Source organism: Acytostelium subglobosum, assembly GCF_000787575.1.
Source record: "Acytostelium subglobosum LB1 DNA, scaffold: scaffold1, whole genome shotgun sequence".
Lineage (NCBI taxonomy): Eukaryota > Evosea > Eumycetozoa > Acytosteliales > Acytosteliaceae > Acytostelium > Acytostelium subglobosum.
In genome coordinates, this window is record NW_012236531.1 from 1,402,607 (window position 1) to 1,424,508 (window position 21,902).

At 48.0% G+C, this 21,902-nt stretch overlaps 8 protein-coding genes across 8 annotated transcripts; 3 read left to right on the forward strand and 5 right to left on the reverse strand.

Annotated features, from left to right (window-relative positions):
• Positions 1-221: 221 nt before the first annotated feature.
• SAMD00019534_005760 (hypothetical protein) lies at positions 222-3,535 on the reverse strand (the record flags this gene model as incomplete). Its single annotated transcript, XM_012904009.1, has 8 exons — positions 222-314; positions 382-633; positions 715-923; positions 1,006-1,318; positions 1,392-2,117; positions 2,180-2,224; positions 2,296-2,497; positions 2,565-3,535. 8 exons carry the CDS (start codon positions 3,533-3,535, stop codon positions 222-224), a joined length of 2,811 nt encoding a protein of 936 aa, XP_012759463.1.
• Positions 3,536-3,901: 366 nt separating this feature from the next.
• SAMD00019534_005770 (hypothetical protein) lies at positions 3,902-7,039 on the reverse strand (the record flags this gene model as incomplete). The annotated part of the gene is made up of 4 exons (XM_012904010.1): positions 3,902-4,447; positions 5,085-5,597; positions 5,668-5,914; positions 5,979-7,039. Coding segments are annotated over 4 exons (2,367 nt in total), but the record flags the coding sequence as incomplete, so codon positions are not given.
• Positions 7,040-7,349: 310 nt separating this feature from the next.
• SAMD00019534_005780 (hypothetical protein) lies at positions 7,350-9,238 on the forward strand (the record flags this gene model as incomplete). The annotated part of the gene is made up of 3 exons (XM_012904011.1): positions 7,350-7,611; positions 7,692-8,917; positions 8,987-9,238. The coding sequence occupies 3 exons, from the start codon at positions 7,350-7,352 to the stop codon at positions 9,236-9,238; spliced, it is 1,740 nt and encodes a 579-aa protein (XP_012759465.1).
• A 145-nt stretch (positions 9,239-9,383) lies between these two features.
• On the reverse strand, positions 9,384-12,618 carry SAMD00019534_005790 (hypothetical protein; the record flags this gene model as incomplete). Its single annotated transcript, XM_012904012.1, has 2 exons — positions 9,384-10,907; positions 11,035-12,618. 2 exons carry the CDS (start codon positions 12,616-12,618, stop codon positions 9,384-9,386), a joined length of 3,108 nt encoding a protein of 1,035 aa, XP_012759466.1.
• An 810-nt stretch (positions 12,619-13,428) lies between these two features.
• On the forward strand, positions 13,429-14,990 carry SAMD00019534_005800 (hypothetical protein; the record flags this gene model as incomplete). Its single annotated transcript, XM_012904013.1, has 3 exons — positions 13,429-13,946; positions 14,018-14,107; positions 14,174-14,990. Coding segments are annotated over 3 exons (1,425 nt in total), but the record flags the coding sequence as incomplete, so codon positions are not given.
• A 138-nt stretch (positions 14,991-15,128) lies between these two features.
• SAMD00019534_005810 (hypothetical protein) lies at positions 15,129-17,826 on the reverse strand (the record flags this gene model as incomplete). Its single annotated transcript, XM_012904014.1, has 4 exons — positions 15,129-15,156; positions 15,215-16,807; positions 16,884-17,116; positions 17,173-17,826. The coding sequence occupies 4 exons, from the start codon at positions 17,824-17,826 to the stop codon at positions 15,129-15,131; spliced, it is 2,508 nt and encodes an 835-aa protein (XP_012759468.1).
• Positions 17,827-18,202: 376 nt separating this feature from the next.
• SAMD00019534_005820 (hypothetical protein) lies at positions 18,203-19,844 on the reverse strand (the record flags this gene model as incomplete). Its single annotated transcript, XM_012904015.1, has 2 exons — positions 18,203-19,411; positions 19,572-19,844. The coding sequence occupies 2 exons, from the start codon at positions 19,842-19,844 to the stop codon at positions 18,203-18,205; spliced, it is 1,482 nt and encodes a 493-aa protein (XP_012759469.1).
• Positions 19,845-20,167: 323 nt separating this feature from the next.
• On the forward strand, positions 20,168-21,650 carry SAMD00019534_005830 (hypothetical protein; the record flags this gene model as incomplete). Its single annotated transcript, XM_012904016.1, has 3 exons — positions 20,168-20,287; positions 20,360-20,420; positions 20,491-21,650. The coding sequence occupies 3 exons, from the start codon at positions 20,168-20,170 to the stop codon at positions 21,648-21,650; spliced, it is 1,341 nt and encodes a 446-aa protein (XP_012759470.1).
• Between the last annotated feature and the right edge of the window lie 252 nt (positions 21,651-21,902).

Consider the following 21,902-nt stretch of genomic DNA (forward strand, 5'->3'; position numbering starts at 1 on the left):
CGTAACCTCACCCGTCATCTTTGTTGCTTCATTATTCGCTAAGTACAAAGAGTGTTTCTCAGTGAGCTCAAGTCACAGAGGATCATTTTTAGAGTCAATTTCAAATGGCAAATGGGATGAACCTCCACATTTGCTTTACACAAAAAAATTAAAATAAATTTATTCTTTTACAAGATTGGAACCAATTAATTATTATGAGTGGAAGAACAATCCAAAAGTTGTCAATATTGTTTTGAAAGTGATTGGTTATTGGACAATCCAAAGAGGTAGTCACATAATGGTCCGGTGTTAATTGTCTTCCAATTAATGTTGTTCTGGTAATTTGGATATAGGAGTCAGATTGATTGATTGATCAAGTGTGATTGACTGATTATAACTTACTTGTATAGTTTCAAGTACATAGTCCACTGAGGTCTGAGGAAGGTATGTCTTGTCACTCATGAACTGTTTGAATTGTTTGTAGGCAATTGGTGAATCATAGTTGTTGGCAAGCGTCATCAATAGCTCTGGCTGGAATCTGCTTGGGAATATATCCCAATGCTCCTGGACATACTCCCATGTTCGATCAAGCGCCTCCTGATTCGCTGCCAGACTCGATGTCAATGTTTTCTGGTCTTGGATTCTGATCGTACCCTGTTTGAGTTGATTGAGTGAGATGAGTTAGCGAGGCAGGGTTAGGGTAAGGAAGGGTAGGGTAAGGGTAGGGTACGTTACATTTCCCATCAAGTTCAATGATTGTTGGATGAGATAGGATTCCTTGGGAAATCCAAGTGCAGAGAGTGCATCTGCTCTCTCATTGATCGATGTGGCAGTGTTGAGGTATCTACCAAGTACCCAGTTATACTCTTGGTAATCTCCATTACTAACAATTGATTGATATACAGTCCTTCTAACATTGACATCAATGAACTGTGGCGTGTTCACTATTGTTGATTGATTGAGTGAGTGAGTGAGTGAGTTAGCTTGGGCAGGGGACTGGATGATCCAGGATGAACGGCAACTTACTGTTTTGGACCCAGACGTTGTGGAGATGTTGAGTGACGTTGGATACACCAGCAGAGTTACCAATGGAGATGGCGTATTTGGCTATAAGTTGTTGTTGGTAGGTGTTACTGATGTTGGTGGTGTAGATATTATTAACGTTGTTCACTAATGTTGTTGCAAGTGATTGAATGTATGCTGAGTATTGTGGATAACACATCTGGTCTGACATCCTTTGACCAATGTAAGATGTGCCAGACATTGCTGCTCTCCAAACATATATCTGGTTGTCATTTATCTGATTCGTAATGTTCAAGAATCTAATCATCTCCAATGCCTAAAACATGTTTGATTGATCGAGTGAGTAATTGGAATAGTCCCAGTGAATGGACAATCGATCAATGACTTACACTTGATGGCTGGACTTGTCCAGATTGAACAAAGCTGAATGTGTCGTCGAGGAAGGCGATGGCTGCTTGTGAACTGATGACCGTGTTGACGTTCGCCAACTCGTTGCCGATTTGTTTGAATAGCGCGTCGTCATAGTGTGTTCGGTAGAAGCCTGTCGAGTCGGCATTGAGCATTGTGAATACACAGTTTGGTACATTGATCGTGGTCGACGTCTGACTAAAGAGTATGTCATCATTGTTTGATGCACTCGTAGTGCAGTTGGTTTGGATGGTGATTGGTACCTGCCACACAGTGGTATCATTCGGCTTGGCATTGATGTCATTGATGTATCTGGATTGGGCCAGTGTGAGAGTGTCGCCATTCCTCGAGACGCTGACCATTGGAAGACCAGGCTTGTTGACCCATGCACTCATGATGTTGGATACATTGACTGTGCCGCCAGTGGCGGCAGTGAGTGCATCCCAAAGGTCAGAGGTCTGGGCATTGCCATAGCTGAACTTCTTAAGATATGATTGGATGCCAAGTTTGAATTGGTTGGTCGTGCCATTGTTGAGCATAGCATTGAGCATACCCAATACACTGGCTCCCTTATTATAAGTGATCGAGTCAAATGATGCAATGATATCCACTACAGTGACGTAGTTGTTTGAGATAGGATGTGTGGAAGATGATGAATCCATTTGTAATCCAGAACTCTTGATGTCAATGAGGAAGTCTGATGGTGTCTAATGATTGAAGTAAGTTAGTGATTGAGCGATTGAATGAGTATTCGATCGATTGGACTCACATTGAACTCGGGGCAAATTGATGCCATTGCTTGGTAAGCCATGAACTATGTTTGATTGATTGATTGATCGTGTATGTTAGTGGGTGAGGCATGGGATGGAGTGACGACAGACATACAGTTGCAAAGCCTTCGTTCAACCAGAGGTCGTTCCACCACTTCATGGTGACAAGGTTGCCAAACCATTGATGGGCAATCTCATGTGAGACAACCTCGGCCACTGATTGTTTGTCATTGACATTGGCAGTTGTCTCATTATAGAAAAGTAGGACCTCTCTGAATGTGATGCAGCCCCAGTTCTCCATGGCACCAGATGCAAAGCTAAGGGAAGGGGGTAAGTGCATGTTTGATTGATCAAGTGACTGAGTGAGTGAGGGTAACTACATACTCTGCGACACCAACGAGATCTAGCTTGGGCAAGGCGTATTCGATACCAAAGTACTGGGTGTAGAACTTGGTGGCATTGACGGCAATGTCTAAGGGGTACTCACGGGCAGAGGCAAGAGCATTGGACGACCAGACACGGATCTCGATGTTTCTGCCAGTCGCCGCGATCAAGTGTTCGGAGTAGGTGAGCTGGCTCACTACAAAGGCCACGAGGTATGAGCTCATCTTTGGTGTTGATTGGAACATGACCAATGTACGACCCGGTGCACTAGCGTTACGTGCTTGTTCGGGCATGTTGGAGATGGCCGTGTAGGCCGAGTCAATGTCGCACCAAATAGTCCAGATGGCCTTCATGGCAGGTTCGTCAAAGCATGGGAATGCCAGACGAGCGTAGGTCGGCTCCATCTTGGTCAGTGCCAGGTACTTCTCACCGGGGTCGTAGTACTTGGACCTGTAGTAGCCCTTCAGGCCATCTGTCAGGTTGGCATTGTACTGGAGATAGATGTTGAACAATGATCCCTTCTCGAGCAGCTCGGGCAACTCCTTGAACTGAATGACATAGTATGTGTTGTTGGCGTTGTATGTTACGCGCAGGGGCTCGTGTGCCCCGGCTGGCACCTGTGAGCTGGTGGGGTAGGTGGCGGCGTCAGCGGCAGTGGTCGGAGCGAGAAAAATCGATGTGATGTTGAGGTTCTCGCCGTGGAGCACGACAAAGTCCTTCTTCTGGGTGATGTTGACGGTGATCACGACGGCGCCAGTGAATGTGAAGTTGTTTAGATACGTGTTGACGTGCAACAGGTAGTTGGTTGGTGTGACCCAGGTGGGCAACAGCATGTCCGTGTAGACTACAGCACTTGGGTCACTGTCATTACGATCTCGTGTCGTGAAGTAGACTATCAGGCCAATGGATATTGCCAGTAACACTATAATGATTGCTGCCAACACTGCCTTGCGTGTCTTTGTTGCAAACATCTGAGAACAAGTACCCTTACGCTTATAATCTTGACGAAGGTATTCATCCTCACGATGATCATTATCGTCATCATCGACTCCGAATGCACTATTACTCATTCTCTCTATGTTGTTGTTGTTATTGTTGATTGTTGAATGAATGAATGAATGAATGAGTGAGTGTTTGGAATTGGAATGACGTGATGATCAATCAATCAAGTGATCAGATATTTGATCAATCCCACCCGACATGCCCCACACCCACACCTTCCCCCAGGGTTACTTAACTTGGACAAGCATGTCACACGTGTCAAACTGTTTGATTATGGGATAGATCCATGTTTATTGATTGTATGAATGCATGGGTGAATGACGACATGCTTAGTTGGACAGACCAAAGAGGTAGGTGCAGAGTGGCTGGGCGAATTGTGCCTTCCAGTTGATGTTGTTCTGGATGGTGGAGAGGACGTAGTAGACGGCTGCTTGGGGCAGGTTGGGCTTGTCGCTCATGAACTCCTCGAATTGGGTGTAGGCCAGTGGATAGTCAAAGTTGCCACTGAGTGTAAACAAGACCTCTGGTTGCATCTTGGCTGGCAGCTGGTCCCAGTTCTCCTGGACGAATGCCCAGGTGCGATCGAGTGCCTCGGGGTTGGCGGCCAACGCTCCAAACAGTGTGCTCATGTCCTGCAGTCTGATTGTGCCGTTTCCAAGGTAGTTCAGTGATTGCTGGATGAGGTATGATTGCTTGGGGTAACCGAGGGCGACCAAAGCATCAACACGCTCATTGATCGAAGTGGCAGTGTTAAGGTATCTTCCAAGCACCCAGTTGTACTGCTGGTAGTTGCCATTGCTAACAATGGATGTGTACACAGTCCTTCTAATGTTGACATCAATCAGCTCTGGTGTGTTCACTATTGATTGGTTGATTGAGTTAGTGAGTGATCAAGGTGATGGACCTAAAATACAGGGAGGCAGGATGACTTACTGTTTTGGACCCAGACATTGTGGAGGTATTGGGTGACGTTGGTCACGCCGGCAGAGTTACCGATGGAGATGGCATACTTGGCGGTCAGTTGATCTGGGTAGGAGAAGGTGGTGTTTGTGGTGTAGACGTTGGCAACGTTGTTAACCAAGGTGGTGGCAAGGGACTGCATGAACATGGCGTACTGTGGATAACAAATCTGATCAGACATCCTCTGAGCGATGTAAGACTGACCCGAGAAGGCAGTTCTCCAAACATATATCTCCTCAGCGGTAACTGGTGTGCTTCTGTTCAAGAATCTGACCATGTCCAATGCCTGTTGTTTGATTGATTGAGTGAGTGATTGATTGAGTGATTGAGTGATTGAGTGTGAGGCTTGAGGGTACTTACACTTGATGGTTGGACTTGTCCTGATTGAACAAAGTTGAAGGTGTCGTCGAGGAAGGCGATGATGGCTGGTGATCCAATGACGGTGTTGACGTTGTTCAACTCGGTGCTGACCTGCTTGAAGAGGTCATCTTGGTAGAGGGTACGGTAGAAGCCGGTGGAGTCGGCGTTCAACATGGTGAAGACGCAGTTTGGAACGTTCTGGTTGCCAGTCTTGGCGGCGAAGAGTGAGTCGACGGTGGTGCAGTTGGTCTGGATCGAGAGTGGCACCTGCCACACGGTAGTGTCGTTGGGGTTGGCATTGATGTCATTGATGTATCTGACCTGGGTGAGGGAGAGGGTGTCGCCATTTCTTGAGACGCTGACCATTGGCAGACCGGGCTTGTTGACCCAGGCGTCCATGATGACCGAGACGTTGGTGGCACCACCGGTGGCGGCAGTGAGCGAGGCCCAAAGATCAGAGGTCTCGGCATTGCTGTAGCTGAACTTCTTGAGGTAAGCTTGGATGCCGACCTGGAATTGGTTGGTCTTGCCATCATTGAGCAAGGAGTTGAGCATAGCCAACACACTTGCGCCCTTGTTGTAAGTGATCGAGTCGAACGAGGCGACAATATCAACGACCTTAATGAAGTTGTTTGAGATTGGATGTGTGGCTGACGATGAATCCAATTGCAATCCAGATCTCTTGATGTCAATGAGGAAGTCTGATGGTGTCTGTGAGAGTGTCGCGCGAGTGAGTGAGTGAGCAGGCATGTATCAGCTGTCCATGATCAGTGCAACTTACATCAAACTCTGGGCAAATGGCCTCCAAGCATTGGTATGACATGAACGTGGCAAAGCCTTCGTTCAACCAGAGGTCGTTCCACCACTTCATCGTGACAAGGTTACCGAACCATTGATGAGCAATCTCATGAGCAATGACCTCAGCAACAGATTGTTTGTCATTAACATTGGCAGTGGCCTGGTTATAGAACAACAGTACCTCTCTGAATGTGATCAGTCCCCAGTTCTCCATGGCACCAGCTGAGAAACTAAGAGTGAGGGATTGGTTAGTGATTGAGTGGTTGAATGAGTGGGATGGTTCCATGGACTTACTCAGCAACACCAATGAGATCCATCTTGGGCAGAGCGTACTCGATACCAAAGTACTGGGTGTAGAAACGGGTCGAGTTGATGGCGATCTCCAATGGGTATTGTCTGGCGGTGGAAAGGGCGTTGGACGACCAGATACGGATTGTGATGTTTCTTCCATCGGCCTCCAAGAATCCGTCGGTGTGGGTCATCTGACTGACGACAAAGGCCACGAGGTATGAGCTCATCTTGGGTGTGGGCTGGAACTTGACCAATGTGCGACCTGGTGCGCTGTCGGCGCTGGACAGCTCGGGCATGTTGGAGAGGGCGGTGAAGGTCGAATCGACATCGAGCCACACAGTCCAGTTGGCTTTCATGGCGGGCTCATCAAAGCATGGGAATGCCGAACGAGCATCGGTTGGCTCCATCTGGGTGATGGCGAGCCACTTCTCACCGGGGTCATAGTACTTGGACCTGTAGTAGCCCTTGAGACTGTCGGTCAAGTTGGCATTGTACTGGAGATAGAGGTTGAACAAGGTGCCCTTAGCGAGCAACTCGGGCAACTCCTTGAACTGGATGACATAGTATGTGTTGTTGGTGTCGTAGGTGACGCGCAGGGGTGCGTAGGCGCCCTCTGGTGCCTGCGAGCTGGTGGGGTAGGCGGCGGCGTCGGCGGCAGTGGTTGGGGCAAGCAAGATCGATGTGATGTTGAGGTTCTCGCCGTGAAGGACGACAAAGTCCTTCTTCTGGGTGAAGTTGATCGTGATGACAGCGGCGCCAGTGAATGTGAAGTTGTTGAGATACGTGTTGACGTGCAACAGGTAGTTGGTGGGCGTAACCCAGGTGGGCAGCAGCATGTCCGTGTAGACATCGGACGATGGTTCGTTGTTCTTGTGATGACGATCACGTGTGGTGAAGTAGACCACGAGGCCAACGGTCACAATCAACGCGATAATAATTGCCGCCAACACTGCCTTGCGTGTCTTTGTGGCAAACATCTGTGCACATGTTCCCTTACGCTTATAATCTGGACGAAGGTATTCTCCTTCGCGATCATACTCGCTACTCATTTGGTAGCCGCTCATTCTCTCTATCTATCTATCTATTATTATGAAGTGATTGAGACCTGTCGAATGATTGATTGATTGAATGAATTAAGAAGTGATTCGGACTAGTTCTTTGATATTTTTGGAAGAGTCTGGTACAAGTTCGCTTTGCAGTCTGTCTGAAAATGGATTTTGATTGGCAAAACGGCTTTTGATCAATCAGGACCTTCAAACTTATCCGAAGTTCTTTTGTGTCCCAAGACTTCCCACCCTCTCAAAGACCATCCCTTCATTCCAACATGTTCATAATGAAGTATTGTCCAACACATAAGAAGGAAGGAAGGAAGTAATGACAGATACAGCACATCAAATATCATTGCGGCATAATCATCAAGCTGATGAAGAGTCAACACTTGAGAGTAGTAATAGTAATAACAATGAATCAAACAAAGATAAACAACAACAACATCAACATCAACAACAACATCATCATCATGATAATGACGATCAACATGGTACCAAATGGTTGACAACAGAGTTCATCATATATTATGTTATAATCATAATAGGTTACCTCATATGTATAAATAAGATATTGAATAGTTCAAGAGGTAAGTAATGATCACTCATTCAATCAATCAATCACTCAATGATCATTCAATCATACTTACTCATTCAATCAATCTATTAGATTATAATGATGGTTTAAAGAATAGTGCAGGTATTGTACCTGGTTGGTTCATTGGTAGGAAGCAGGACTTGTCTGATTCACAGTATAGGACATGGAGAGGTAACTTCCCATTGTTGTCAATTGGTCTATCTATATTCATTGCACTCAGTACGATAATAAGGAAGTATGGAGGCTCATCAATCAACAATATCAACTCAAGACTACTGTATTATATAATTGCATCATTGTTATTCTTGTTGTTTGTTCATGGCTCATCGACCATCATCATCGTGGCCATCGCCCTGTCCAACTTTGGCATCTCGCGCTTCTTTGCCCGCTCCTCACTGCTGCCCCTCGTCACATGGGCATTCAATGGCTTCATTCTCTGGACCTCATACATATACTCTGGCTATCAATTCTCATCTCTGGCCATCCTTGGATCATACGGCCCGCTGCTGGACAGCTATCACGGCTCACTGGCATGGGAAACCTACTTCAAGATGTCGATGCTTCGATTCATCAGCTACAACATGGACTATTATTGGATGATGATGAAGCGGCCTGTTGTCGACACCAAGGACAAGGATGACTACTTTGTGCTGCAAGAGACACACCTCGCGCATGAACACCAGTACGACATCACTCACTACTTGGCCTACATCTTCTACATACCCCTGTACATTGCCGGCCCGATCATCACGTTCAACGCCTTTGTCGGCCAGGTGTACGCGCCACAGCGCACCTACACACTGGCTCAGCTCGTCAAGATGAGCATCAACATCGTGCTCATATTCTTTGCCGTCGAGATTGGCCTGCACTACTCATACTACTACTCGTTCGACCGGTCCGACGTGTGGATGTCGCTGGGCGGCGACGAGATTGCTCTCATGGGCTACATGGTACTCAACTTTATGTACCTCAAGTTCCTGATCATCTGGCGAGTATTTAGACTGTTTGCATTGTACGATGGTATCAACACGCCAGAGAACATGAATCGTTGTGTCAACAACAACTACACATTCACCGGCTTTTGGCGATCGTGGCATGCCAGCTTCAACAAGTGGACACTCCGCTACCTGTACATACCACTTGGTGGCAACAGAACTCGACACATCACAGTCTGGATCATCTTCTTCTTCATTGGTCTCTGGCATGACCTCTGGTGGAGTTGGGTCGCCTGGGCACTACTCAACTGTGTCTTCTTCACCGCAGAGATAGGAGTAATGACATACTTCTACTCGCCCAAGGTATGGACTACCACTCAATCTGCCGCGATACAACATGTACTAACGACACTCACAACTCAACAACTACAGAGACTACCTCTGCGAAGGACTTGGTACTGGAGGTATGTGGTGGCAGTGGCGGGCACATTCAACATATACCTGCTGATGATTGCCAACCTTGCGATACTTCATGGCTTTGCCAACTCGATACTATTCATCAAGTTATGTTTCTTTGGCGAGGGAGGTCTGCGAACATTCATATTCTCCTACGTCTGGCTATTCTCTGGCATATCCCTAATGATTGAGCAACGTGAGCATGAGAGCAGAGCCAAGGCCAACTAGTCTTGGCCCCATTCAATCGATCAATTAAAGGTTAGACAATGCTGGATACACGCATAGTTTATTGGAGCTATGGATGTTGATGATGATCGTTGTGAGGATGAAGATGTTGATGATGATGTGATGTCCACTTGGAGTTGGCCAAGTATTACATTTGATCGAGATGGGAGATGGCAGCTTGGAAGGAGACAGAGCACCAGCCAAACTCGCCGCCACTCTCCAGCTCACCGGCAAAGTGTTGTAGCTGCGACACGAGTAGTGCCGAGCAGCCAATGATATTGGAGTGAATGAGTGTGTAGATAAACAGAGGGAAGAGGTCGTCTGCGCTCATGGTCGACTTTTCACCATTTACAGTGTTGCCGGCCACAAGTTCGCGAGACGTTTGTAGGCGTGGTCGTGTCTGAGGTTGTTGTTGCTGTTGTTGTTGTGTATATTGTACATGATGGTCTGCTGCGGCAGGGCCATCTGGCGATGAGATAATCTGATTGATGAGACTGTTGGTGGCGGCCACTTTGTGGATGGCGCGAGCAAACGCGTTGGTGGGTCGCACACTGCCCTGGGCCATCAAACGCACGGACACGTTGTGGATCATGGAGATAGCGCGCTGTACAGTGTAGACAATGTCGATTGGCACCACATGGAACGCCGCCTCATTGAGTATGGACACGGCGCCCTCGAAAGGCTTGTCGCGAGCGTAGTCAAGATGCTCGGGTAAGTTGCTCGGCAACAGGTTGAGCTCGCGTATCGTCTTGGTTCGCAACTGATCCATCTTGGCCTGGAAGTCCATGTCGTAGCGGATTGATGCGCCACTACCCACGCATTTGTTCAATATGCTCTTGGTGAGCGAGTAGATGCGAGGGTAGAGCGTGCGCTTGGTCATCTGCGAGAGAAGGTGCTGTGTTGGCGTCTCGAACAGTGTGACGGTGGGTGCGATGTGGTGCTGGGCGATCATCTTGGCCGTGAACTTGTCGACAAAGTCCTCAATGTCGAGCGGCACGATCTTCTTGGCAGTGATGACGTCCTCCGAGATTACCGACACGAGTTCCTTGAGGTGGCGGCCCTCGACGAAACGGCTGTCCAGTACCCAGATGTCAAACTCGCGCTGGATGTCCAGGTTCTCGTCCCACGGGAAGTAGCTGTGGAAGTCGGGATGTGGGACGGCGCGTGCCACCATCTCTTTGAGCCGACGAGTGCGCTTCTCCACCGTGTCTGATGTGTAGTTGAACTTTGCGTTCTTATAGATGGCGCATAGACGACTCTCGCGCTTGGTTAGGTACTGGCGCCGCCTCAGGTTGCGCTGCAAGTCGTGCGATCCGCTCATAAGGTCGACGGTCTTGGAGAAGAACGATGAGTAGACGTGCAGGTGGCGTCGTATCGACTCGTCGTCCAAGTAGCGCGTCATGTGGACAATGTCCACGAGCTTGCGCTTCAGGTTGTCACGCTTCTGATCGGTGATAGTCTGTACCAACTCGAGCACCAGGTCATTGCAGACATAGTACTCGTGATAGGACTTGTAGATACCCAATTGGTTATCGGCGTGGAACAATCGCGATTTCTTCTCAAACTTTAGTCGAGCATTCTGTCGCTTCTCCTTCATATCATCGCAGTCCTTTGATATCTTGTTGATCAATGTTATAATCTTTGCGTTGTAAGACTTGAGTAGTTCCTTCAACTATGTTTGATTGTGTGTTAGTGTTTCCGTGTTTCCGTGTTGCCGTGTTGCCGTGTTGCCGTGTAGCCGTGTGTAGCAGTGTGGCAACTGGAAGCATGGACATATGTCTGTGACAGGGTCTACTTACTCGCTTCATCTTTTGTGGATTGTCCAAGTCGATTGGACTGCGATAGTATCGTTGGTCCAGTTGTTGACTCTGGCGATTGTTGGCGTTGAAGCACTCCATTCCTCGACCGCCAAATACTATGGATGTCTTGTTCTGAAGGATGGACGCCGAGGTGATTGATGCCGGAAGTATGGTAGTCAGGTCTGGCGAGCTGACCTTGGTCTGAGTTCGCGACCTATTGCTGCCGCCATTCCCACTGTTGTTGCTGCGAGGTGAGGACGCAGGAGAGTTGGATGATGACGTTGATTTGCTACTGCCGCTACCACTGAGTGGTGATGTTGGCTGGTGCTGCTGTTGGTCGGCCAACAACAGTGAGCCAGGGAACGTGGAGCGGTGTTTGAGCTGCGGGTTGACCGGGTCGAGATTGACAACGGACGTGCGTGTGAACGAGGAGTACTTGGAGGGGTCGGTGGATGAGCGCGGGTGGCTCCATTGGGAACTCCGCAGGTTGCCAGTCACCAAAGCAGACGACTGTTTGTTCTCGCCGGTGGCGCCCGCCAGCGTGGTGGGCTTGCCATTGCGCGAGATTGTTCCAGACAGCCAGGACGAGGTCGAGGGTGAGCCTGAAGCGGGAGATGAAGATGATGAGAGTGATGATAATGATGAAGTTGAGGTGGATGGTGACATTGTAGTGTTATCAGACACAAGATAGTCGTCAGTACTGCATCCAATCAGTGTTGGCGATGATGAAGGTGATTGTGGCTGTGACTGTGAATGTGATTGTGATGAGAGCGAGGAATGGGAATGTGAATGAGAGGTGGTGGAGTGCGATGTTGGCAGACTCGAGTCTGAACTGGAGAACATCTTTGGTCGAAGCTGAAGCATTGGTTTGATGTGAGGGGATGGTTGGGATCGAATGATTGGTGAGCCTGGCCCACTCCCACTTCCGCCGCCATTGCCACTACTTCCGCCGCCACCGCCAAAGTTGGAAAGAGCGGATATCTCGGCACAGGAACTCCTAAGATTGTCCTCAATTCCACGTATATCAATGACCAAAGAATCAATATCCATTAGCAAGGATTCAATATCTTGTTCACTATCCTGTTTCTGAGTCTGTGTCTGCTGTGTCTGTTGTTGTTGCTGCTGCTGCTTCTTGTTCTTGATGTCTGGCGATGATAATGTGATTGGAGTCTTGGTCTGGCCAAGTGAGGCTGATGCTGGACGCCACCATTTGGAAGTGTAGGATTTGGAGTGGTCGATCAGGTCCTCCAACATATCGGATGGAGTGGTGTATGATGTGGCGCCATTGGAAGTGGAAGTGGAAGTGGTGGTAGTCGTCGATGAAGATGATGTTGTCGAGATTGAGTTTCGATTGGATGGTGAAGTGGACTTGGAGTGAGTGAATGGCGTCGACGTTGATGTGACCTTCTGATCGACCGTGTCAAATAGATTGATGGCTAGATCCGAACGGACTTGTTTGGTTGTTTGCTGCTGGATGCCTCCTGGATTTCGATGTGAGTTCATCAACAAGAATGAGTTGGAGGTGCCAGTGGAGGTGGAGTTTGGGTTGGAAGTCGGCTTGGGGGCACCGGTGGTGAACACCATGGCGTTCGAACAAAGATTGGTGCTGGTGGCAATGACAACCAGTGTAACTGTCTGTTGATCAATCAATCAATCACCTTTGTTTGTTTGTTTGCCAAATATATATATGTGTGTGTGTGTGATTGATTGAGTGTGTGTGTGCGTGTGTGATTGAGATGAAGTGATTGATTGATGACACACGAATGCGGGAAGTGTTACTAGTTGTGTATGAGTGAATACTTGAGTTTTTGCTGTTTGATGAGCCACCTCAAAACCTTGATATTTGTTGTTGGCCTTCCACAACTAACCCAGCTATCCAATTCATCCATCGTTTGCAGAGTGGTCCAGATTCGCTGATCACTACCCTGTGCCACACTATTGTTCTTTAGATCTCTCCAAAGGTACAACAACACTCAATGAGAATATCGATTTGTTCACTTCATTTCATGCATTCATTCCATCATTAATCTTCATCTTGGCCAGGTGTTGTGTCAACATAGGCCCTGTTTATCAATGATAATGGGTGATCAACTACTACATCGGTGAATGGGCTCAATGTTCATGGTTGTAGAATGACAATTGTTTGTTTGTTTTTGTTTGTTTGTTAGTCAGTGTCATGACTTAATATCTTTTGTGCCCCTTTGATGTTGATTGTTGGTATCCTAGGTAGGCCATGCGTCATCACTTACCCTCGACCCGCAACCCTCGAACCCTTGAACCCAACCCTCAACCCTCGACCCTTGACTCCTCACACACTCACTTTGATGAATCATTGTTTAGTGAACTTCATTCATTCATTCATTCACCTGCTCAATTATATACAGATAACTCACTTACATACTTAGGATGGCAACATCCAACAAGAATGAACAAGCAACTGGTCATGTTGCAGTGGTCGTCCTAGGTGACATTGGAAGATCACCTCGCATGCAATATCATGCACTGTCAATCGCTCAGTTGCCAAACACAAAGGTGTCGATCATTGGTTACAACGAATCGATACCTCATCCAACAATTGTGAACAATGATCGTATAAAGATACACTCTCTACGTGCATTCCCCGCAATGTCCGAGAAGCTACGCGTCTCTATACTATGGCCTGTGTTGGCAGCACTCAAGGTGATGTTCCAGATCATACAGTTGATGTGGCAGCTACTGTTTGTTGTGCCACGACCTCTACATACTGTTATAGTGCAGTCTCCACCTGCTATCCCCACCATATTCGTACTCCGCATCGTCTGTTCGCTGCGCTCTGTGCGTCTAATCATTGACTGGCACAACCTTGGCTACACACTACTCCAACTATCCATTCGCAAGTCTGAGACACATCCGATCATTCGTCTGGCCAAATGGTAGGGTGGTATTTGGTCGCGATAGCTCCTCATGCTCTCACTCACTCATTCATTCATTCAATCCCATCCAGGATCGAGAAGACCTTTGGAAAGAAGGCTTATGCCCATCTCTTTGTCACTGAAGCCATTAAGAACAAGCTTGTCAAGGAATGGGGACTACAGTATGTGTCGTCTCACCCTCTCCCTCCTTCGCTTACTAACTTACAATCACCAATCAATCAATTCAGAGGCCAGACATACGTGCTGCATGATAAACCAGCACCTATATTCATGTATATGACTGATAAGGAACGATTGGACTTTGTCAAGCTGTTCAAGGACAAGTATAAGATCACGGCTGAGAAGGACGTTCGCTTCATTGACAGCGCCCTACAGACTGCCAAGGGCTCAACACAAACCAGGACCGCCCTGGCAATCTCCTCAACAAGCTGGACGCCAGACGAAGACTTCTCGATACTGTTGAGCGCGCTAGTCGAGTATGACCGCAAGCTGAACCGCATCGAAGAGGGACGTCGTCCAAACATCCTATTCTTCATCACGGGCAAAGGCCCTCAGAAGGAGTACTATGAGCGCGAGATCGCCAAGCTCAACCTCACACACTGCCATGTGATCACCGTATGGCTGGCATCGGAGGACTACCCCAAACTACTGGGCTGTGCCGACGTGGGCGTATCACTGCACCGATCATCGTCGGGCTGCGACCTGCCCATGAAGGTGGTCGACATGTTTGGATGCTGCGTGCCATGCTACGCTGTCGACTTCCAATGTCTGGACGAGCTGGTGCAGACAGGTGTCAATGGTCGCGTGTTCAATGACAGCTCTGATTTGGCACAGTTCTTCTTTGACGACTTTGCCGACTATCCATCGACCAAGCTCAACAAGTTCCGCGAGAACCTGCGCGCCAAGAGAGCTGAAAACACATGGGACAACGAATGGCGACACATCAAGCATCTCTTTGAGAGCAAGCGCGAGCGTGGTGTATCCACTCCATCATCATCCTCTTCTTCATCTTCATCATCATCCACTGGCGATAAAAAGACAAGATAAACCATTCAATCAATCGATCAATCAATCAATCTCTGTTGGTGTCGCAAGGTGGATAGCACGTTGCTTAGTCTATATCAATGTTTATTCGCCAAGGTGATCGTGATCGAGTTGATTTGGTTGTTCCAAATCGTTCGTTTAGAACTTCAATACAATCTTCTTTCCCCTGTAATTGAGTGGATGGTTAGTCATCTCAATCAATCACATGTGAGTGAGATACATACTTCTGAACAAACTGTGGTCCGGATGGAGCTGCTGCCTTGGGCGCAGCTGGTGCTGGCTTGGGACGTGGCTTGTCTGAGCCGGGAAGAGAGGGGAAGTCATCTTCCTTGGGTCTTTGCATTGAGCGAAGTGGCGCTGCGGTTGGTTGTGGTGGCTTGTTGGCCTCCATGGCGATCTTGGAGAAGTTGGTGGTGGAGGTTGTGCCCGATGGGTAGTAGTTGCCCACGCCCACACCCAATAGCGATGGGTACTCAATCTCGTCGTCCTCGTCGTCTCCTGGCAGTCTGCCAGAGGTTCTTGGAGCTCTAGAAGTGGAGTTCTTGGTCGAAGTGCTCTTGCTAATCTTTGACGCCATCGAGTTGGAGGGCGATGGTGCGGTGGATGTTGTGGATGACACCACAAATGTGTGTAGGGGCTTGGTGGACACGTTGAGACCTGGTCCCTTCTTGACCTGCTGCATGGTCTGAGAGGACGACGTCGACCAGATGTTGGCCTGCTCCGTCTTGTTCTTTCCGTCCTTCTTCTTTGAGGGCTTGGATGCCAGCGATGGATACTGCTCCTCGACGTGCTTCATGAAGTTGTGCAGCTGCACCAAAGAGTCGCGCTTCGACTCGTCCGGGAGCAACTCGACCAACTGATCAAAGATGGTGTTGGCATTGGTCTTGCCAAACAGCTGTACAAACTGTGTGTAGTACTCGTTGACCTCGGTGCGTCCGTTCCTAAACTCCACAGAGATGGTCTTGAACACGGCGAACTGCTTATCGTTCAACATCGTCTGAATCTTCTCGATCAGCTGCTTATTCTTCTGGTCGATCTCCTCCTGGGTCAACTGCCGCTGTCTCTCCTGCTTGACAAAGCCTGGATTGAAGGCCTTTGGTGCGCTGCTGATGCCAAACCTGCTGGCCACGACTGAGCTAGCCGAGGGATATGACGACGAGCTTGAGCTGGTGTTGGTGGCGGTCGACAATGATAGTCCAGGGAACTCTTCGGCAAAGTTGTTATCATTGACGGGCGCGGTGGATGTAGTTGATGTTGTTGATGTGGTCGATGTCGTTGTTGTCGACCTGGATGGGGTGGAGGAGGAAGTAGAAGAATACAAAGACGACGAAGATGCAGGCGGCTGTTGTTGTGAGATTCGCGAGTTCTGAGTAAAGTTGAGGTTGATCTGAGTGGCCTGGCGGATCTGTACCTTGGACATGTTGGTCGTGTCGAGATGCGTGGAGATCGAGTGCTGCTTCAAGGTGATCTCGTCGGGGAACACAATGAATCGCTTCTCGACACACTCGGGATGGTCACAGGGGAAGTGCTCGTCGATGAAGTGACGCCTCAGCTTGGCAAAGTCCTTAAAGTATTGGTAGAGCACGCCCACCTTCTCACAGAGGAAGCAGGTGAAATGGGTCTTGGTCATGTGCTCATAGAGGTGGTCGTCGCCGTAGAAGTACCTGTCACAGAACTTGCATACGGGATGTCCCTTCTTGCCCTTCTTCACCTCACCAGCGCCTCCATTCCACTCGGCAAGATGCAGAGGAATGTACTTTGGATCATACAAGTCCTGCTCAGGCAGGAACACCTTTCTATCATTCAGACATATCTCACTTTAAGATTGATTGAGTTAGTGATTGGGTTAGTGATTGAGTGATTGGAATGATTCCAGAAGGATCAACAACATACCAATAACATCTTGAATGCTCGGCTCGCATATGTATCTCAAGCTTCTTGAGAGACTCGAATGGTTGGGATTCACAGAGACGACAGGAGAACTGCCAGAGAGATGCAACACTCTCTTCAAAGTCAGGATTGTCGAATAGGATGTTGAGGCCACGGTTCAGTGACAGCTGGCCCTGTGCGAGCTGAGCATACTTGATATCTGTCTTTTGAGTGAAGATCACTTGTTTCATCTCGGTCTATTGATGGTCAGTCTCGTGATCTTGTGATGTCATGTCATCATGAACAGACTTACCTTGCACATACAACACTTGTTGTCCTTGTATAGCTCTCTTTGACGTAGGATACATAGTGAGCACACCTCGGTATGGTCACATTCTCCGATGGAGTAGAAGACGATTGGATCACAACAGAGGATGCAGTGTCTCTCCTGAATGGGGAATCGGTCTAGTCGCAAGATAGTCTGTAATGAGTTGTCTAACACTGCTGCACTCTTTTGAGGATCTACAACTGAGTGACCATGGGCATGAGCATGTGATGCCTTGCTATTATGTTGATGTTGATTGTGATTATGTCCACCTCCTCTCTTATTCGCTGAGCCATCCTTTGATGGAGTTGTTGATGTCTTTGGCTCTCCTCTTGGCTCTCTTGGTTCTCTTGGCTCCTTTTGATCCTTTTGATCTTTTTGATCCTTTGGATCACGAGGCTTTCTCTGATCTCTTTGTGGCTTCTTCTGTGGTTGTTCACCTGCCGCTGCAGGTGGTTGTTGTGAAGCAGCACCAGTAGCTGGAGCCTTCTTAGGTTCCTTTGGTGCCTTCTGACGTTGTTGTTGTTGTTGTTGTTGAGGCTTTGGTTGTCGTTGACCTCCACTACCACCACTTGCTCCTCCCTCTGAAGTTGATGAAGAGGATGAAGTTGAAGTTGTTGATGTAGTTGTAGTTGTTGACATTATATATTATATTAAGTATGTAAGTAAATTGGTATTATGTGTTGGTATGTTATATATATGTTGATCGATATGTTATATCTATCTCTCTGTTTATCACCTTGTATTCTGCAGAATGAATGAATAAATGATCTTGGAGAATGCAACACTTTATCAGATTTCTCTTGTGTAATTATTTGAGAATGGAGTGTCTTCATTCCAAAATGGGTTGCATGATCAAACAAGATGGAACTGAGAATGGAATGATCGTGTGACAACAAAGGTCAAACGAATGTCAATAAGATGGAAAGGACTATAATATAATTACCTCGGGAATTAATTAATTAATATTGAATGATATATTAATTTATTCTTTAAACTAATTAATAATTAAAAATTATTATTTCTCAATGAGAGTACCCTTGGTGATGGTACCCCAGCCAATCAGACGCCAGTTCTTGTCGACACGTCTACTCAAAGCAATCTTCTCACCCTCCTGTGTGCACACTGGGGACAGAAGAGCAAGCTTGGCCAGATCGTGCTTGACGGCCGTGACACGGCAGCCAGTGGACGTCGAACCAATGTTGACCATGAGCGTGTCGTCCTTGAGCAGCTTGCGAACCTTGCTCTGCTTCTCGCCACCCTCGGACTTAACACCGAGCAGACGACGCAGCAGGAAGAAGTTGATTTCCAGCGCAATGAAGATCTCAGGCAGCTTGCCGACTGAGCCCAGCACCTGGCCGACCAGACGATCGGCACGGCACAGACTTGGGTCGATCTTGGTGCCGACACCGATCAGACCACCTGGCACGGCGTACTGGAGGTCGTTCTCCTCGGCGTACAGCGAGATGATTCTGGAGAAGAGGGGCGCGCAGCGCATGCGGCCGTCAAAGTCCTTGGTGATGACTCCGGGACGCACCTCAACCTCGTCGCCAACGCGCAGCACTCCCTTGATGATGGAGCCTCCGGCCACACCACCCTTGAGCTCGTCGACCTTGGCGCCGGGCTTGTTGACATCGAATGAACGAATGACAATGAGGTGAGGGTCCGAGGTGAAGTCGCGCACGGGGATGGGGATCTTCTTGACGATATATTCGCAAATGACATCGATATTGTACTTCATCTGTGCAGAGATGGGGATGATCGGGGCGTTCTCGGCGACGGTACCCTGAATAAACTTGAGAATCTGTCCATACTGCTCCTTGGCAGCGGCCTCCTTGACGAGGTCGATCTTGTTCTGCAGGATGATGATGTTGCGCAGGTTCATGATCTCAATGGCGGCAATGTGCTCGGCCGTCTGTGGCTGTGGGCACGACTCGTTACCGGCGATCAGCAGCATTGCGGCGTCCATGACTGCGGCACCGTTGAGCATTGTGGCCATGAGCACGTCGTGACCTGGACAGTCGACGAAAGACACATGACGCAACAGCTTCATCTTGCCGCCACAGTTGGGGCGCTCGCACATTGGCTCGTCCTCAGTATTACTCCTGTACGATTTGTAGCATCCTGGTCTGTGGCACTCTGGGTTCTCGCACTTGTATATCTTAGCATTGGCGTAACCCAACTTGATAGTAATGTTACGCTTGAACTCTGTAGACCAACGAACAGTCTATAATATGTTTGATTGATTGATTGATTGAGTGATTGAGTGATTGAGTATAAGTGAGTGATTGGTGTTCCATGACCCTGTGTATGTTGTCGCTAATGCTGTTGTTGTCTTCATCATCCTCATAATTATCATAATGATCTCTGTCGCTGTTGATACCTACAAGAACACCAGAGATGGCCTTGACCACGGTACTCTTTCCGTGAGCTACGTGTCCAATGGTACCAATGTTGATTGTTGCCTGTCTGCTGATGACGTTTGGAGACAGTGGAGTGAGTGTTGAAACATCCAATGTCTTTAGATCCTGGACCATCAGTTGTGCCTTTGGTTTAGCGACTGCTGGTGCTGCTACAACAGCTGGTGCAAAGTGTACAGCTGGAGCAGCAGCAGGTTGATTTGTTGTAGTTGTAGTTGTAGTATTCTCTGTATCAGCCATGATTGTCTATAAATTGATCAATACACTATATTATATTATATATTATATTATATTGTGTAATGTTTGATTGATTGAATGATTGAATGAAGGAGACACATTGATGTGTGAGAAGGTCGTGCATTTATGTTCACCAAAGTGAGAAAAAAGAAAAAAAACTAAACCAAATCGAGTCGTGTTGTTCTCACCCTAATCCCATAAACTAAACGTTGACTATTCATCCAACTGAGGGTTGACTCGGTCGGTTTAGTCTGTAGCCCTCATTTGGACATTACAAACACACTACACTGTATCAAGTATCAAGATGAGATGATAATTTCGTCATCATGTCCAAGAAGAATGTAGTGGTCTCTATAATTGGTGGAGGTGCGGCTGGTCTAGCATCATGCTACTTTGCCGCGAGGCAGTTGAAAGCGTTAAACATACCTGGTGTCAACATAAGGATTGTAAGTATGATTGAGTTGGATATTGGATGTTGGATGTTGGATGTTGACTAACAATGTAATGATCGTATATAGTTGGAGAGGAAGAGTGAGACTGGCAAGAAGATCTTGATGTCTGGCGGGTCGAGATGCAATGGTGAGTGAGCGAGCGAGTTAATGAACGAACGAGATGAGTTGGATGAATGAATGACTAACATAATCAACAGTACTCCCAAAGGTCGTGGATATAAAGAAGGACTACTTCAGTGAGGACATGAATATATGCAGGAGGATATTGAATAGTTGGAACGTACCAGACTGTCATAAATGGTTGTCCTCCGAGATTGGACTGCAACTCGCATTGGAGGAAGGCTCGAATAAGTACTTCCCCGAGTCAAACTCGGCAAGGGATGTACGTGATCTACTGCTCCAAAGATGTCAACAATTAGGAGTCGAGGTCCAGTATGATCGTTGTGTCAACAACATCGTCGCCGACACATCCGAGGACGACTTTGGCGGCTTCACAATCACTGGTACGACAGACAAGGACACTCAACAACACTTCAAACTGCGGTCGGATATTGTGGTGCTGGCGAGTGGTGGCCTGTCCTTTCCCGCGGTGGGCACAGATGGTCGCGGCTATGGCATCGCCTCACGTCTTGGACATACAGTGCACCCGACCTACGCCGCGCTGACACCACTCACTGGCACACATCCTGGCGGCATCAATGACTTGCGTGGAGTCTCTTTGAACGTCGAGCTCAAGTGTGGCAACGCAGTGTCCAATCGATCTGGCATGGTCTTTACACACAAAGGCTTCAGCGGACCCTCGGTCCTGGATCTATCACATCACATTGTCCAACCGCTAACTTTGGCTCAACAACAGTCGCAACAACTAGTCGTGCCCAAGTTGATTGTATCATTCGATGGCGAGACGCGAGACGTGTGGGCAAGAAGGTTGGCCAACGAGACCACAGAGTATGGCGGACAGAACATGATGGTGGCCAATCGCATCGGTCAGTTCTTGCCCTCGCGACTCGTCGACGCGCTCCTTGCCGAGTTGGGTGTGTCTGGCACCACCAAGATATGCGAGCTGAAACAGGCGGATAGGAAGGCGTTGGTGGAGTCGCTGGCCGCCTACCAGCTACAGTGCAGTGGACATGAAGGATATAGAAAGGCTGAGGTCACTGGCGGTGGTGTATCACTGCGAGACATTGATCACCGCACTCTGGAGAGCAAGACAGTACCTGGACTATTCATCGCTGGTGAGCTACTTGATGTCTTTGGTCGAATAGGTGGCTTCAACTTCTACTGGGCCTGGACAACAGGTCGCGCTGCAGGTCAAGGCGTAGCAGAAAGAATAAAACATGGACGACCTACTCAATGATCATTATGTGAGTATGTGTCGCGACACTCAATCAATCAATCATTCAATCAATCAATCAATCAATCAATCAAAGACTCAGCACACCTTGTTCAAGGTTATTACCATCAACCTTAGACTTGCAGGTGTGTCAAAGCCACTTGGAAGCCACATGATTGATCTTGTCCAAACCCCCTTTGGTCTTTGTCCCTGCCAAGATCGTTGTTACTTTGGTGTGAGGTACTGCAAAGGACCGCTCTGATCAAAAAAACGACC